General features: G+C 37.9%; 2 protein-coding genes across 2 annotated transcripts in view; both read left to right on the top strand.

Annotated features, from left to right (window-relative positions):
• The first annotated feature begins 70 nt into the window (after positions 1-70).
• LOC115413473 (enhancer of rudimentary homolog) lies at positions 71-7426 on the top strand. Its single transcript, XM_030126332.1, has 4 exons — positions 71-186; positions 4000-4087; positions 4502-4622; positions 7170-7426. Exons 1-4 carry the CDS (start codon positions 184-186, stop codon positions 7270-7272), a joined length of 315 nt encoding a protein of 104 aa, XP_029982192.1. The 5' UTR covers positions 71-183; the 3' UTR covers positions 7273-7426.
• A 2335-nt stretch (positions 7427-9761) lies between these two features.
• LOC115413470 (BRD4-interacting chromatin-remodeling complex-associated protein) overlaps positions 9762-18770 on the top strand; it is a 28417-nt gene continuing 19408 nt past the window's right edge. Inside the window, exons 1-4 of the mRNA XM_030126329.1 lie at positions 9762-10169; positions 11236-11432; positions 18035-18080; positions 18276-18318. Of these exons, the coding sequence (XP_029982189.1) occupies positions 18040-18080; positions 18276-18318 (84 nt within the window). The 5' untranslated portion in view covers positions 9762-10169; positions 11236-11432; positions 18035-18039. The remainder of the gene's footprint in view (positions 10170-11235; positions 11433-18034; positions 18081-18275; positions 18319-18770) is intronic.

Here is an 18770-nt window from a genome sequence, read left to right as displayed (position 1 = left end):
AAAACCACACACCGGATGTTAACGCTGTACAAAAGTGGCAAATAAATCAAAACTGGCAGTAAAAATACCAGCGGCTGTAAACAGGATTGTTCAGTTGTACTTCCGGTGTCATAGGTCAACTCGTCCCAGAAGGATTCAGGACTCGACAACATCAACCAGAAGCGACTAAAACTCATAAAAATCATGGTCAGTGGGTTTTTATTTTATGGTAACTGCAGTCATTTCCACAGAGAAGTGTTAGAAGTGAAGATGTGTGTGGCTTTAATCGTCGTATTCCTGTAGAAGCGGTGACAGCTAGATAGTGCTGCTAGCTAACTATATGCTAATGTTAGCATTAAAGTGAGATACGACCGACCAACCACGCTGACCCAGACTAAATAAAAGATTCATTTAACATGGTTATGCCTCTAGATCTATTCTCTTTTCAGTCTGCTGCCATGCATATACGGTTTATGAACTCAACTTTGGTCGAATCAGCAAACAAACACCCGTAATTTAGGTTCTAAAAGCTCCTGAATCTTAAAAATGTCCAGATGCTCTTCTGTGAGGTGATAGTCATCTGTCATGAATCTAATTACAGTGGAAAATCTAATAAAATACGTTAGACTTTTACTTTGCGAAAAAAGTTTAAGTACCTTCTTTTTTTTACTGGTTTTCCTATTTGCAGGTTTATGTCCGAGTTAAGTGAACAGAATTTTTATTTTTTTTTTGGTTTTTTTTTGTTTTTACAGTTTTCCTCGTTTTATAAAAAGTCAGATGCACTCATTGTGTTTATTTTGAAGAAAATTAAATAAATAAAATGATAAAATTACAATAAAATAGAAAATCAGCAATGTAAACTGCAAATAAATTAAGAAACAGCTTACACCTTTTGTCGGGCGTTTTTTACGCTGCCTTTTTTTCCTCGTTTTTGTCTTGTTGAGCAAAAAGTCTGATTGCAGTCATTTTATTTATTTTAATGAAAATGAAATAAACCCCAAATCACAAAATCAGACACTGGGATGTTTTCAGCTTGTTTCATTTTTTATGGTTTGTTATAGTTGCATCTCATTGAATAAGAACTAAAACATTTTTATTTCAGCAAAAACAAAAAAACAAATACACGACTCGAAATACATGACTCCACAGTCTCAGCGCGAATCTCAGATTGTCTCTCTGACATATCTGCATGGATGAAAGCCCATCACCTTCAGCTGAACTTGTCCAAAACTGAACTGCTGGTCTTCCCAGCTAAGCCAACCATACAGCAGGACATCTCCATCAGTATTGACTCCTTATCTCTGGCTTCTACCAGTGTAGTACGTAACTTGGGAGTCATGATTGATAATCAGTTGACCTTCACAGATCACGTTGCCTCTGTCACCTGATCATGTCGTTTCACTCTGTTCAACATAAGAAAGATCAGGCCATACCTAACCCAACAGGCCACCCAGCTCCTGGTGCAGACTATGGTTATCTTCCGCCCTGACTACTGCAATGCTTTTCTAACGGGCCTCCCAGCTTGTGTTGTCAGACCACTACAGATGGTCCAGAATGCAGCAGCGCGTCTGGTCTTCAATCAGCCTAAAAGGGCACATGTCACCCCCTTACTCATTGAGTTACACTGGCTACCCATAGCTGCCCGCATCAAATTCAAATCTTTAATCCTAGCCTACAAATTCTCAGTGGGTCTGCTCCTGTCTACTTAGGTGCACTGATAAAAGCTTATGTTGCCCCACGACCACTCCGCTCGTCTGGGGAACGTAGTCTGGTGGTCCCCAGACCTTGTACAAGACAATCCAGGCTCTTTTCATGGGTCGTTCCACGTTGGTGGAACGCCCTACCAAGTGCTACAAGAATAGAGGCATCCCTGCCTATCTTCAAGAAGCTCCTGAAGATCCAGCTCTTCTGAGAGCACCTCCTATCCTAGCACTTTCAAACATTCCATTTTAAATATTCTAATAAGGTTTTTCCCAGGATAAACACAGATTCTTCCAGGATTATCTCTGGACCTGCTACGGTGGTCCTGCCTCTTCCCTGCCCTCATCATCACCACTCACTTATCCTCAACTGCCTCCATGTGTCTCCCCCTACTCCCCCTCTCCCCCAGTCTCTATCTCTATCGCTCTCTGTTTTTCTCTTTCTTTACCCTCGCTCTTTAACCCCAACTGGTCAAGGCAGACGGCCATCCTTCAGGAGTCTGGGTCTGCTCCAGGTTTCTGCTGTTAAAGGGAAGTTTTTCCTCGCCACTGTCACCAGTCACAAGTGTTTGCTCCTGGAGGATTCTGTTGGGTTTCTGTAAATTGGCTTAGAGTCTGGTTTTGACCAACTCTATATATAAAGTGTCATGAGATAACTTTTTTGTGATCTGGCGCTATATAAATAAAATGTGATTGATTGAGTGATTTGATTGGTTTTCCCCTGTAAGTTGCTTTGGAAAAAACATAAACATAAAAAACAAATACACATATAAAACAAACATGGATTCAAAATAAATAGAACCCTAACCCAACCCTTAAACGTATAAAGCCTTTAAGAGAAATATTCTGCTGACATTTGTTATGGTGTCAGTGACATTGACTGATATGAACATGTTTCCATCATATCAGTGGGAAAACCTTGGACTTATTACCCACATCTGTGTGTAATTGTAATTTAGAAAATGTTCTGTTTTAACATCTACGATGGATCATCTTTCATTTGACTGTTTCTAAATCTGATGCCACTGATTATTTGTACATATTTAATGCCTTAGAACTCACATAATTAATTCCATAAACCCTGTTTATCTGTGTTAACTCCCCTCTGCTCATCTATGTATCTGACACTGGTCTTCAGCTGTAAGTTGTTTTTACAAACCATGATGAAGTCTGTGTCCAACTCTAAACTCATTTATCATTACTTTTGTGAAGCAGCGTGCCTCAGTGTTTTTTGGTAATTACTTCTTTATGACAGTCGAGTACAAGTCAAACCTTTCCTCTTTTATCTCATGCTTTGTCCTTGAATTTACACCGCTCTTGTTTTTAGCTTACCAGACGTCAGGCCGTAAGCTACTGTCGTCGTCGTCTGTCATCCAGTACAAAAATTTCAATCGTCTTCTCCAAAACTACAATTCCGATTGACTTCAAACTTGGTATACAGCTTCTTTATGATGATGTCAACAAAAGTTAGAGAAATTATTTGGATCCGGATCTGATTCTGGATTTGGTGCCACTTTGAAAAATTTCCTCATTATAAGAGATAGGAAGTGGATCGATGCAATAACTCAGTAAATATAAATGATATCCTGTGTAAATTTCTACAGTCCAGCCCTGATGGGGAGATGACCAAAACATAATGGCCACATGCTGATCAGGATCTTCTTCTGGATCCGGGAACTTACGGAAAATTTAACATGGGCTCTTATGGGGGAAACATTTCAATAATCTTTTTCTCCCAAACTACAGTTCTGGTTGACTTCAAACTTGGTATACAGCTTCTTTATGATGATGTCAACACAAGGTATTGAAATTATTTCGATCTGGATCTGATTCTGGATTTGGTGCGACTTTGACAAATTTTCCCATGATAAGAGATAGGAAGTGGATTGATCCAATAAATCAGTAAATTTCAATGATATCAAGTTGGAATTTGAATTTTTTTACAGATCTGATTGGAATATGACCAAAACATGGGCTATTTCTGTAATATAATAAATACACAGAACTGGGTGATAATAAATGGCATCTGGATACATTTCCCAAAGCTTTTAATTTGGCCGGTAAGCTACAGGGCCATTGGTCCTATTTTTGATACCACTTGATGCATTTGTGAAGCAGAATTCCTCAATGCAATGACATCTGCTCTGCATAAATATTCATTTTGATGTAAGATTAAAGCTGCTAATCTGCAATTCGCATGATTACGTATTGATAAATTATTATAAATGTTTTATTATCACAGCTAAACTGGAGCCTTGTCTCAACAGGATATTAAAATGAATACTTTATGCCACATTTTAATAAGTGTCGTCTTTTTCAGTCTCACACCATTCTGCTGGTGCAGCCCACCAAGAGGCCAGAGGGCAGGACATACGCCGACTACGAATCTGTCAACGAGTGCATGGAAGGTGAAATAAAGTCTTACACTGATTTATTCTTTCAGAGGAAAGGTTTTTTCATCTGATGTCAGGAAGTGATGTTACAGATGCATCATTTGGGACTTGTAAGGGTGTTATATATGGGTCATTATCAAATAAGACTCATCAAAATGAGTAAAAAAAAGTCTTCTTTAATGCATGAATTAGACAAGTAAAAATGTACATTTTGTTTGTCAGTTTCATGCTAAAAAAATGGCATTGGCACCATTTTTTTCTTTTTTTTTTTTTTTTTACACAAGTACAAATGAACGCATCTGCAAATGTCAATGATGTAACAACAAAACAAAATTGATACATTAGTGAATATTCTTTTCCATATTATAATTATGTTATTCATTCAATGTAAGTGAATGAACGTGTGTTGTACATTTGTTACCTTTGCAGGTGTGTGTAAGATGTACGAGGAGCATCTAAAGAGAATGAACCCCAACAGTCCGTCGATAACGTATGACATCAGTCAGCTGTTCGACTTCATCGACGACCTGGCAGATCTCAGCTGTTTGGTGTAAGTTTGATGAAAAAAACTGATTTGAGCAACAGCTCAAACCACAGGGAAGAGAAATGGAATAGGTATGATGGTTAAACAAAACTTAAATATGAAAATAAAATGGATCTTGAATGAGAACAGACGGTAGCAAAAAAGTAAACTACTTACTCAGAACCTCAGATCAGGAAAAAGATGGGTGTCTATAGGATTTCCACCTGTGTCTGACAAAAAACCAGGACACGTCGATGACACGACATGCCACAACCCACCTGCACAAACAAAAATGTCCCTTAGACATCCGACCGATACCACAGAATTGTTTTGCAGATTGTATGCACTGATTATTTTAAACATCAAGTATTCTCATGAAAGGAAATAGCTTACCTGATTCCTTAGATACTGGTGTGTGCTCTGCTTGTGTTTGCCTTCTCTACCTCTCACCTAAACGCATGAGTAAAAGAATACATTACAGTTTCCTTTAACACACTTTGGCATCTCATAACCTCTTACACTTAATGTCTGTCAGATAGGCCATCTGGATGGAATCATGTTCCTACCTGGTCTTCATTTATATTCAGTGTTTCCTTTTGCTGCAGATATCAGTGACCTCTGTTCTTTAACAAATGTCTTGAATTTGGGGCATGATATTTTTACGGATGCACCGATACCACTTTTTTCCAGACCAATTACAAGTACTTACATTTGAGTACTTGCCAATACCGAGTACTGATATGAATACTTAGTGATCCCATTCCAGTTCTTAGTTCCTTTTGTAAATGTGCTTTATTGTCGTTGTCATTAGTCTGACTGGAACAAAGTGCTGCTACTGACATTTAATGTGTTGGAATTAGCGTTTCTCAATTAATCCACCAGGGGGCGCCGCTCTCAGTTAACCATACTGGACAAATACCACGAAGAAGAGTAAAGTTTTTTGAGAAGAAGAAGGAAGTCAGTAATAACAAACATGGAGACGACAGCGGTAACACTAATGTGATACTAATATTGCAGTGTTTTCGCCGGTAAGGTTTAAAAGCTTCGCTTCAACAGGTAGAGAAAAGAGAAATGAGTGATAAGTTTCATTTTCACTTCTGCTGGCGGGGGTCCGCACCACTCCATACTCCCGCTGGTATTCTCAATCTGGGTATGCATCCTCCAGCACCTGGAAAACGGATGGAATGTACGCAGAGGACGGACAGAACACTGCGTCCGTATCTGCCTGTGTCTTTAACGTTACTTGCAGTCAGCGTTACTTTTATCACCGTCATTTATTTTGAAAAATCTCCACACTCTTCACACTCCCCACACATTATTCCACCGCTGCGTACCTGCTGCACTGAACTATGAATGTCAAACGGCCATAAGTGGTAACGGTGCATTTGTATTGGATATCTTTTACTAGTATAAGTACGAGTACACACACTGAGTATCGGAGCCGATGCCGATACTCGTATCGGTATCGGAGCATCCCTAGATATTTTAAAATTCCGCCTTCACCATTCCAACCGACAGTCTATTTATCAAGTATCAGTTGAGCGAGATAGGCTGTTATGGACTTAATATTCAGTTCAATTATTCAGGGTGTGTCGCTGCCCCTTCACGAGACACAGGTGAAGTGCATCCCATCCATGCGACAGACAACAACACACACACATACACACAAAAAGGAGTGACTCCACTACAGGCATGGACATAAACAAGTGTGCTACATGATTCTAACCCTCGGTTTATTCATAATGACATTGACATAGTCCATTAAAATCCTGGGAGAATTGAGAAATTTTCTGGGACAGACTGCTCAAAAGGACAATCCTAGTAAAACCAGACAGGTGGCAACACTAGTGGTTTGGAAAACGCCAAGTTAAATAAATAAATAAAAGCATTTATGTTCAAATGTAATTAAATATAAATCCATTCCTCACATTCAGGCTGAAAAACATTAAGAATAAGTTATGATGCATTAAATTAATTACAAAACAATGTGACATGAAACAGATTATGATCCTGATTTGATCCAAAAGCCCAATCCAGAAAAGGTCAAGTCCTTTAAGGCCAAAGATGGGCCGAGGACTACACGTTTGACAACATACATGAGAAAATGATTCAAATGTTTAATCAGTGGATCTACAAATACACAAAACATTTAGTAACAGGCAGAATATTGGTAAAACTATATTTATTTCTCTTAAGACATGTCAGGTTGTTCATATTTGTTGAGATTATTTATATTTTTTGTGAAGATAGTTTGTAAAGTTTTCATTTTACTTTTTTTGTTTACACTAAAACAGACAAAAATTTGGTGCTGTCATTATTTCCAGGTTCTTCTGTTGTTATTTTACTGGTCTGACCCATTTTAGATCAGATTAGGCTGAGTGTGGAACCTGAACTAAACTGATTGTTAATATCTTCAATGTAAGTTTTTAATTTCACATATTCATCCCATGGGCCGGACTGGACCCTGAGGGGTGCAGGTTTTGGTCCAGGGGCCGTATGTTTGACACCCGTGACCTAAACCTTCAGGTCGTGAGCATCCGAGTCTGACCTGATCTTTCCCGTCTTCCCGCTCAGATATCGCGCCGACACACAGACGTACCAACCGTACAACAAGGACTGGATCAAAGAGAAGATCTACGTCCTGCTTCGTCGCCAGGCCCAGCAGGCGGGGAAGTGAGGGGCCGCAGGGAGTTTCACATGTCACGTGTCTGTCAATCAGTTCCAGTCACTTGTTTTTGAAGAGTTTTTGACAACATTTAGAATTTTTTTTTCTGGGAGACAACTTTTGTATTTGAATGTCTTATTAATAAAAATATCCTTTAAATAACATATCCGTGTTTTTCTGTCTTATTTTTCTGTTGTTTGTCACTTATGGCTTTATATTTTATTCTGTTCTCGTTCTATTTAACTTTCTATTTTTCACTCGTTCTTTTACATTTCGTTCCTCTTCAGCAGAATACTGTTGCAGCAGAAAAACACCAAGGATGATGGTTTATTTATGCTCATTTCCAACATTTTTGCTCAATAGTGACAAATGTGTTTGAATGTGGATTTTTCTTTTATCTGAGTGGGACAGTTTACTACATATCTAACAGATGGTGAACTGCTGCTTTCAACCTGGTTTTCTTTGTCTTGATAGATTTGTATCCCCTCCTCTGTAATCTCTGACTTCTGAACACTAAATACTGTTACTCAGGTACTGCTATTTGAAGTACTTTTATTGTATTTTCTGCAGTTTTATCCTTCTCCTACTCCACTACATCTCAGAGGTCAATGTTCTGATACATTTCACAGGTTTTCAGCTCCTTCTTATCCAATAAAAACCATAGAACTAAATGTTTTAAGGAGTATTTATTCCTTAAAGTACATGGTGTTTGAGAGAAATGAAATGAGTTACTCTGATTCTAAGATACACTATAAATTATTTAAAAAATAATCATAATTTAGACCATAAAATACTAATAATTTGAGGATGAAGTGTTTCCTTAAGGGTCGAATCCTTTTGTTAAACCTTTCATTTTTCTAACAGATAAAGACAGAACTGACTTCATGGGTGTAATCCTCATTTTTCTGTTGTTTTCCACATTTTTTTTTTTACTCGGTTGAGTTCTTAAACTATCAAAGTGTTACATCTTTACCTAAGGATAATTCCTTTACCTATAAAATGACAAACATGCAGAAAACTGAGGGAATATTTCCTGTCTTTTCATATTTTTGGGTTTTCCACGGGTCTGATGTGTTACTTTTTCATACAAACATGGAAACTTCAGGAAAATTGTTGGTAGAAGTTGGAAATTTAAAAAAAAAAAAAATTCCTTCTCTTTTCTGTCCTTCCTTCACCTCCTTTTCCCTGTTTTCCTTTTCCAGTCTCTTTCCTCTTTTTTTCTTCCACAGTTTACAGTCAAGTATAACAATAGTGTTCTGGATGTTTTTGTGGCTTAATCGTCATATTTATGATTATTTCCCCTTTTCTATTATTCTAGTATTGTTTAATTATGTGCTGTATACTTAAATATTACATTTTAGTCAATTCACGTACACACGCCACAGTATTTAGAATTTACTGAGGTTTTTATAACTGATAATATCATAAACGTATGGAAACTTAAGGGACATTTTTTTGGCATAAGTTACTAAAATGTAATATTGTATTATTATTATTATTTTTATTTTTTATTACTTTTTTCTGTCCTTGACTTCCATTTATCTTTGTTTGCCTTTCCAAGCCTGCTTTATCTCACTTTCTTTTCCTTCATAAAGTGTCACTAAACCACAGTTTACAGTCAATAATAGATCATCTTGTGTCTAATACAGTGACTTTTTTCTTTTAACTCTTTGTGAAACAGAACTATAGTCTCCTGGATGTTTTTGTGACATAGCCATCATATTTCTGTTTCTCCACCACCAAATATTTCCCATTTTCTATAATTTTTCTCTTCTGGAAATTAATATTTTAAATATTTTCCGGTCTTGCATATGGAAATACTAGTTTTTCAGTGAATTCATTTCTCAAAATATTCTGAATTACCTTAGGTTTTGTTACGTATAGAATCATAAACATATGAAAACTTAAGTGGAATTTTTGGCACAAGTTGGAAAAAATGTTTAATTTTTCCTCATTTCTGTCCCTCTTCACCTCTATTTACAGTAGGTTTTCTCCATTTTTCCTCCACAGTTTATTCAATAATAGATTGTCTTGTGTCTGGTACAGTGAGTTTTTAATTTTAATTCTATAGGAAACAAAACTAGTTTCCTGGATGTTCTTGTGACATCATCATATTTCTGTTTCTTCACCACCAAATGTTTTCTATAATTTTTCCTCTTATGGACAGTAGTACTTTTTAATGTTTTCCAGTCTTGCTTATGGAAATACCACCTTTATAGTAAAATCATTTCTTAAAATATTCTGAATTTCCTGGGGTTTTATTAAACATAAAATCATAAACATATGGAAACTTAAGTGAAATTGTTAACACAAGTTGGAAAAATGTTAAATATTTCCTCATTTCTGTCCCTCTTCACCTCCTTTTCCCTCTATTTTCCTCTTTTTCATCCTTAAGTGTCACTAAACCACAGTTTACAGTCAATACAGTAGCAAATAAGCGCGTCTGTAAATATTGATTTTTTTTTTTTAGCTGTGCCCTGGGGAAAACAGTTGTTTTCTCTTTTTTCGTACTTGAGGAAATTCAATTTTCAGCCGACGGTCTGGATAAACATGTGATCCGGGGCTGTTCTCCTTCGGATCGGTGGGGGAACATGCGCCGCGTCCGCCGCCTGACGGAGCGCAGGACGCGGACACGGTGCGTCTCCGCTGCGGTCGGATCCTCCTCCTCTCCTCCTCCTCCTCCTCTTTCCTCTGTGTCTATTTTTTCCACCTTTGTGTTGTGATCGGCTCTCCCAGTCTGTTTCTCACACCCACCCCGGTGCGCCCCCCTCCTCTCCATCCCACCCTACCCCTTCCACCTCCTCCTCCTCCTCCACCCCCTCTCCTCCTTTTAGCATCTGAAAAGACCACTGAGTGAGAATCGATGGCGCAGAGGCCCGCTTGACAGGACAATAAACCACAAAGAAGGGGTGAGTTTTTTTCCTCCTCTCGGTTGTTTTTCCCCCTCAATTGCGGAATTACTCTAATGGCACCGATAAGGGAACGGCTCGGCGCGGCTGTGCCAATGATATTTAACACAAGGCATCTTTTGTTACCGCGATATGATTTACAGCAGGCGTCAGCTGCCTCCCTGCCGTGGTCCCACTTCAGAAAAATAATAATAATAATAATAATAAAAACCTCAGGGATGAAAACACAAGGAGCATCCGGCGGCTCCGCATCCCGTCTTTGCGTTATTAATTTCTCATGGACGCATTACATAACCTTCTAAAAAAAAAAAAAAAAAAAAAAACCTCCTGAAGCCGAGGCGTCCTGTTATTTCAGAGAATAGCGTGCACTTGCCGCTGCAGGTTTAGATGAGGGTCGTTTGCGCGGATTTCATTGGGCGCTGCGGTACCTGGAGGCTGTTAATGCGGAGCTCGGGTTGTAAACAAAATCTGTCAGCGGGATCCGCGCGGATGAGCAGGGTCTGCTGGTGTTGGAGCCTCTGGAAATGGAGGCATGTTTTGGGGATGTTACACTAATTGCTGAGCTTTTCCACGCGCTGTGTCTGTGTACGTGTGTGTACGTGTGTGTATGTGTGTTTTTTTTCCTCCAGCGACGAGGACAGACAAGTCACATCCGCGGCGCGTGCAGGGGGAGCGTCTATTTATTTACAGGCTCCGCGCGCAGCTCCGGCTCCTCAGCATCATGTCTGTGGAAGCCACAACAATAGCGCCCATTTCCCTTCTAATCAGCCTGGGGGGTAATCAATAGAGTTACAAAATCACACATCAGATGCTGTTATTGGGGAAGATTCCGAGCGCAACGCCTGGATGCGCGTGTGCGTAAAAGCCCGCACATGCCCACAGCAGAGGGAAAACTGATGAATCATATATTGATCTGGTCTGCTTTACTCACATGAGGATGTGTTTGGGCTGCCGCTAACCTCAAGTGACCTGACGGCGTGTGTGTGTATGTGTGTGTGTGCCCACCCCCCATACCCACCCCCCCTTTCATCACCACCCTCCTCATCCTCCTCGTGTCTCCAACCAGCCTCCTCGCGCACCCTGACACGCACCCGCCGCCACGCAGAGATGCCCCAGCAGAGGGAGGACCCCCCAGCCCCGTCCCGCCGCCCCGGCCTGGAATCCCCCCGCCTCCAGACTCCGCTGATGCCCGGGCACGACTTCCCATGAGGCCACCACCAGAACTCAGCCTGACCGCTCTGTATGGGGCCTCTCACATATGAAGTAGGTGCACCCCCCCCACCCCCCACCACACTTATGTCCAAGATACAAGCAGGTGGTGGTGGTGGGGGGGCTCCAAGGAAAAAAGGTTAGGAACACAGTAAAAATGCAGTGTCAGTATTTCAGAGTCAAGCCATTTGAACCTAGATCACAAGTGTCAAACATGTGGCCCGGGGGCCAAATCCGGCCCTCAAAAAGGGTCCAGTCCGGCCCCTGGGATGAATTTGTAAAATGCAAAAAACTACACTAAGATATTAACAATCATTTTAGTTCAGGTTCCACATTCAGACCAATTCAATCTCAAGTGGGTCAGACCAGTAAAATACTATCATAACAACATATAAATAACGACAACTCCACATTTTTCTCTTTGTAAATGTAAATACTTTTATGTATTTCCACTAAAACAAAGAATAATTTCGCAAAAAATGTGAATAACCTGAACAAATATGAACAACCTGAAATGTCTTAAGAGAAGTAAGTACAATTTTAAAAAGATTCTATTATTTCAAATGTTTTGTGTGTGTGTGTAGATCCACTGTGATCTGTACGTTATAATGTACATTTGTAAAATGATAAACTGAGGCAGAATATTTTTTAAATTACATTCATTTTTTTCAGTTTGTTCATATTATTCACATTGTTTGAAAGGATAGTTTGTAGATGTAAACCTTTTCATCATGTAAATTTACTTTTTTCGCTCTTAAACATAGAGAAAAGTTCGGAGTTGACATTATTTATATATTACTGTGTTCTTATTTTACTGGTTCGGCCCAATTCCGATCAAATTTAGCTGAATGTGGCCCCTGAACTAAAATGAGTTTGACACCCCTGTCCTAGATAGAGTATTTCTAGCTCCAGTAAACCCGCTCTAATAGTAGAGTTAAAAGTCAGTGTAAAGTTCTGCACAGGTGCAGTGTAAAATTCAAATGTACAGAGTGATGATTTGTGCCAGTCTGCCACATTGCATTGTGGGTACTGGACAGTTTACTCTTGCGTTCTATTTTATGTGCAAGTGTTCAAGGGGGGGTGGTGTTAATGTTTATTTAGGTTAATACATGTGTTTTACAGCATTTATTGGCCTTATTATGGCTATTTGTATTTTTTGGATGATGTGACACCATTAGTCAAACGTGTAAGCAGAATAATGCCTAACCTGATTGTCGGTGTGAAGCTGTACTTATATTACAAGTGGGTAGACTATACTCTTGCAAAAAAGCGTGTCCTAGAGTGTTTGAAACCCATAAAGCAAACTTACATTCCATGCGACCTCTACAATTCTACATTGTTTCAACATTAATGGAGGGTGCCAACTGATGAAGAAAATAACACTGCAGAGAAATAAATATCAAATCATTATAGTCATTTTTAAACTAAATTTGGAGTAGAAAGTGTAATCATATTACTCTCAACAGTGTGAAAACACCACAGTGTTAAATATTTTTCCACATTTCATTGTTAATTTTGACACTGAATTGAGTAGAATTAACTCTGAAAATTTGACACTGGCCATACAGGGTGGGGAAGCAAAATTTACAATGAACATTTAGTTGTTTTTTCTCAGCAGGCACTACGTCAGTTGTTTTGAAACCAAACATATATTGATGTCATAATCATACCTAACACTATTATCCATACCTTTTCAGAAACTTTTGCCCATATGAGTAATCAGGAAAGCAAACGTCAAAGAGTGTGTGATTTGCTGAATGCACTCGTCACACCAAAGGAGATTTCAAAAATAGTTGGAGTGTCCATAAAGACTGTTTATAATGGAAAGAAGAGAATGACTATGAGCAAAACTATTACGAGAAAGTCTGGAAGATACTATTAAAGAAGAATGGGAGAAGTTGTCACCCGAATATCTGAGGAATAATTGCGCAAGTTTCAGGAAGCGTGTGAAGGCAGTTATTGAGAAAGAAGGAGGACACATAGAATAAAAACATTTTCTATTATGTCAATTTTCTTGTGGCGAATAAATTCTCATGACTTTCAATAAACTAATTGGTCATACACTGTCTTTCAATCCCTGCCTCAAAATATTGTAAATTTTGCTTCCCCACCCTGTAGAGCAGGGGTGTCCAAACTATTTTTCAAGAGGGCCAGATCTGATAATGTGGAGATTGCCAGGGGCCAGTGGTCCCTTCGGACGTTTTTTAAACAGTAAAAATTACATATAAACGCGCTGTTCTACAACAAGTTTATTTTCATTGTCACAATATCATTTTTTTAAATGGCAGTGTAACCAAATCTGAGCCACTCAGGTGTGAACAAATTAAAAAAAACAATTCTGCCTTCCTTTCACATCTGGAGTCAGATAACATAGAACAAACTGTATGGAGTATCTTAAACATCCAAGTTGATAAAAATCTTAACCCCGCATTCATTTTAAACATGACTTATATGAGTAATCATTACTCATATATTACTCAGTAATGCAAAGTCTGTTAACATTTCAGATGAAAACATATGACTCTTACTCTTGTCTTTCACAAAATCATTCAGAAAGTAATATTTTGTGTCACATCTACAAGTACGTAACACCAGCAGTTATAGGCAACTAACCTGGCAACTTGGTAGCTTACCTTGGTGGTGAATTCATTGAACTCACAGGTTCACATGAAGAGTCACTGTTGTGAGTTTAAAGCAGCTGGAATTTGCTTCACTTTTTCGGAGCGCTCACTCCCTGCTAGCTTGTCGTATGCGTTAGCATGTTTTGTCTGCTCGTGTCTCTTTACATTGAATTCCTTAAACAAGGCAACAGTCTCTTGACAAATTAGGCAAACATAATTGCCTCGATTTTCAGTGAAAAAAATTGTAATTCCTATCTCTCCTGGAAGCGGCGGCCCTCACTGTCAACTTCTGTTTTTTTATTTACAGGCACCATGGTTAGAAATTAGCGAAAAAGGTTCACGGCAAGGTCACAGAGCCAGATAGAGTTAGAGTGGTGCTGCCACCATGAGGTGAAAGGAGAAACTGCATTTGGAACCTTTTATGATTCATGTACTCGGTTCAACAGTCCAAGCGGGCCATAAATAATATATTATAAAACCCAAGCTGTGGGCCATATAAAATCTGACCGCGGGCCGTGATTGGCCCCCGGGCCGGACTTTGGACATGCCTGCTGTAGAGTCTATTTTACTCTCATTTTGAGTGGGACCAAATGTTGTCTGAAGCAGCATTAGATTTAACTCTCTAAGACGTAATATTGCCACTCTTTTTTACTGTGAACCACTGCTTTATTTGACTGGAGTATTAGTCATTAATGAACAGAAGCATAAAGATAGAGTCGAGGAAAAAATTATTAGACCATCAAAAGTCATCAAAAACAATGGTTATGTAATCGAGTACTAACTCCTGTGTGTATCATATGACTAAAACAGACAGAAAAGAAAACATGGAATGCCTTAAAGCACTGGTTTTGTCAGTACAATGCCATAGATACTGATGTAAGAACTGAAGTGGTTTTGGTTATTATCAAGAAAACATGTTAACTGGATAGATATCAGCTCTGAAATTAAACTACTGTGAGCCAATTTTGTTATCATTATATTTGTCCAAATAAATGTTCAGAGTAAAAAACAGAGTGTCTATTTAACACTTACAGAGTTGATTTAACTCTGTTTCAGATAACATTTAGCCCCACACAAAATTAAAAGTAAAACTGACTATGGCCAGTGTCAAATTTTCAGAGTAAATTCTACTCAATTCAGTGTCAAAATTAACAATGACGTGTAAAAATATTTAACACTGTGGGGTTTTCACAGTTAGAGTAATATGATTACACTTTACAGAGCTATTTTTACTCCAAATTCAGTTTAAAAATGACTATAATATTTTAATGTTTATTTCTCTGCAGTGTATTTTCTTCATCAGTTTGCATCTTATGCTAATATTAAAACAATACAGAACTGCAGGGGTCCCTAAGGTGGGGATCGCGTATAAGTTTGGTTTATGGGCTTCATACGCTCTTGGACATGCTTTTCTTTTGAAAGAGCAAAGTCTCCCTGCTTATAACACAATTATTATTTCACAGTGACAATCAGGTTGGGCATTGTTCTGCCTATAGGTTTGACTAATGGTGTCACATTAATAAAAAATAAACATAAAAAGGCCAATAAATGTTGTAAAACAGACACATTAACACAAACCCCCCTTGAACCCCTGCACATAAAACAGAACACAATGAGTAAAATGTCCAGTACCCACAATGCAATGTGGCAGACTGGCACTAATCCTCACTCTGTAGAGTTGAATTTTACACTGCATCTGTGCAGAACTTTACACTGACTTTAACTCTACTGTTAGACCTGGTTTACTCTTTATAGAGTTATAAATACTGTATCTAAGTTCAAATAGCTTGACTCTGAAATACTGACACTGTATTTTTTACTGTGTACCTTTAGTTCAGGGGTGTCCAACCCTGGTCCTCGAGGGCCGGTATCCTGCACGTTTTAGATGTATCCCTCTTCCAACACACCTGATTCAAATGATAAGCCTATCATCAAGCTCTGCAGAAGCCTGAGAACAACTGTCAGGTGTGCTGGAAGAAGGAAACATCTAAAACATGTATGATACCGGCCCTTGAGGACCAGGACTGGACACCCCTGCTTTAGCTGGACCAGGCATTAAAATGAACAAGAAACTGAAGAAAACAAGGGTGGTCTAAGAATTTTTTCTGCGACTGTATGTGAATGAGCCACATTTCCCAGGTTCATTTTCATCTTTTGTCCATGTTGTGATGTTCTGAAACAGTCAAACATGAGGTTCAGGGGCCAAAACTGGCCCTCTAATGCAGGGGTCTCAAACTCATTTTCTTTCAGGGGCCACATTCAGCCCAATTTGATCTCAAGTGGGTCAGATCAGTAGAATAATAGCATAATAACCTATAAATAATGACAACACCAAAATTTTGCCTTTGTTTTAGTGCAAAAAAACCCCCCATTAATTTATGAAAATACTTACTTTTATAAACTATCCAAACAAAAAACATGTGAATAACCTGAAAAAACTTAAATTTCTTATGAAAAATAAGTGCAATTTTAACAATATTATGCCTCAACTTATCATTTCTACATGTGCATTATGGATCGGATCTACAAAGACACTAAACACTTAGTAACAGGCAACAAATTGTTAAAATTGTGCTTAATTTTCTTTAGCCATTTCAGGTTGTTAATATTTGTTCAAGTTATTCATATTTTATTGTTACAGGACAGTTTGTAAATGTAAATATTTTCATAATTTATTATTTTTTACACTAAAACAAAGACATAAATTTAAAGTTGTCATTATTTATACGCATAATGTAATATATTATTTAATGTAATAATGGTTTTTTTTTCCATATCAAACTGAGAAAAAAAATGGAGTCATTATGTTTTGTAGGTTATTATGTTATTATTTGACTGTAGATCATATTAGTCTGTATGTGGAACCTGGACTAAAATGAGTTCGACAGCCTTGACTGTGGAATTTTTGCCGTTTGCAAATTCATCCCACGGGCCGGATTGGAACCTTTGGCGGGACGCATTTGGCCCCTGGCCCACATATTTGAGACCCCTGATCTAATGGGTCCAAAACTGGCCCTCTAATCGGTCCAAAACTGGCCCATTGTGATGACTTTGTGAAATGTAAAAATTACACTGAAGATATTAACAATTAAAGGTGCCAAAGGTGGTTTAGTTCAGATTCCACATTCAGACCAATATGATTTAAATTCTGTCGAACATACTAACTCATAAATGATGTCAACTCCAACTCCAAAAAAGGTCAAGTTACTTCCTGAAAATGTTTACCCCTATAAACTATCCTTTAAAAATGTGAATAATGTGAACATGAAAATTCTTGAGAAAAATAAGCACAATTTTAACAACATTCTGCCTCAGTTTATCAACATACAGATCACAGTGGATCAAATATAAATAAATACATAAAACATCTAATAACAGACAGAATATTGGTGACATTACACTTGTTTTTCATGAGACATTTCAGGTTGTTCATATTTATTCAGGTTATTCACACGTTTTGTGAAAGGATAGTTTGTAAATGTAAATATTTTTATGTAATTTCACTTTTTTAAAGAGAAATATTTGTATTTGTCATTATTTCTAGGTTATTATGATAGTATTTTACTGGTCTGACCCTCTGTAGATCATATTGGTCTGAATGTGGAAGCTGAACTAACATGATTTAACATCCTTGATCATTCATATCTTCAGTGTCATTTTTACATTTCATACATTCATCCCATGGACCAGATCAGACCCTTTGGTGGCCGGTTTTGTCCTGTGGGCCGTATGTTTGTCTGTTTTACGACATCACAACATGAACAAAAGCAGAAAAGTTTTATTTTCCAGCCCCTTAATATGTTTCATCAAGTAGAAACATGTTGTTTAAAAAAGAATATGAGCTTTTTTTTCCAAGTTCTGGAAACATAGCATCTGCTAATTTTGATCATTTTCATTATTTTATATGATAATGTTCATTTTACTCAAAAACATACATATAAATAACAAAAACATCAGCCTTCTGATATATTCCAATATTGTGTTTGTAGTTCTAATGTGTTTTTTCTTCCTGTGTTTTCTTTCTTATCCTCTCAGTTGACATGGAGGATGAAGATGGGACTTGTCTACTTGATGTTTTGTGGTGAGTTTTTCACATTCTTAATTTGAAGCCGCTGTAATTGTGTTTCTGTTAACAGTCAAAGAATAAAATGAATTAAAATTGCTGCTCAGTGACATCTAATGCACATATAATGAGCATAATATCCCTATGAACTGTCTCTTTGCCTTTCATAATTGTCCAGAGTTAAAATAACTGAGGTCGTCTCTGTTTTCATAGTGACCCTCAAGCCCTGAACGACTTCCTTCATGGGACCAATGAGGTAAAACCAAATGTCTGGCACAGAATTACAAAGCAAAACATGAACGGATTTATTTAGTATTTCAAGAATTAAGTGGAAATGTCAAGATCCAAGTTGAAATCCTCAGAGTAAAGTTAAATATGGCAGGAGTAAAATTAGAAATTAAGAATACAGAACAAATAAAGGTGAACTTTCAGAAGGGCTGCTGCTAACCATCTGGACGCCCTGCCTCGAAACACCAAATAAACAAAAATAACAGTCTACCTTTTATTGTTGTAACTTATACCAATAACAACAATAATAATAGCAAAACTTCAGAAAAGGATGTTCAGTTATCAAAAGAACCACATAACATCATTTCACAGTGTGTACAACAGCCAAAACACACACAACCACGAACACAAGTATCTGAAAGTGCCAAATCTACTCCAGTAGAACAAATCTTGTGAAATTAAACAAACACTTTTTATCCA

Source organism: Sphaeramia orbicularis, chromosome 22, assembly GCF_902148855.1.
Source record: "Sphaeramia orbicularis chromosome 22, fSphaOr1.1, whole genome shotgun sequence".
Classification (NCBI taxonomy): domain Eukaryota; kingdom Metazoa; phylum Chordata; class Actinopteri; order Kurtiformes; family Apogonidae; genus Sphaeramia; species Sphaeramia orbicularis.
The sequence above is the reverse complement of the archived record's forward strand: the minus strand, read 5'-3'. Positions and strand labels throughout refer to the sequence as shown.

Coding starts and splice junctions, on each gene's coding strand:
- LOC115413473 (XM_030126332.1), top strand. Junction 4,088..4,501: donor TGTCAACGAGTGCATGGAAG/GTGAAATAAAGT, acceptor TTACCTTTGCAG/GTGTGTGTAAGATGTACGAG. Junction 4,623..7,169: donor GCAGATCTCAGCTGTTTGGT/GTAAGTTTGATG, acceptor CTTCCCGCTCAG/ATATCGCGCCGACACACAGA.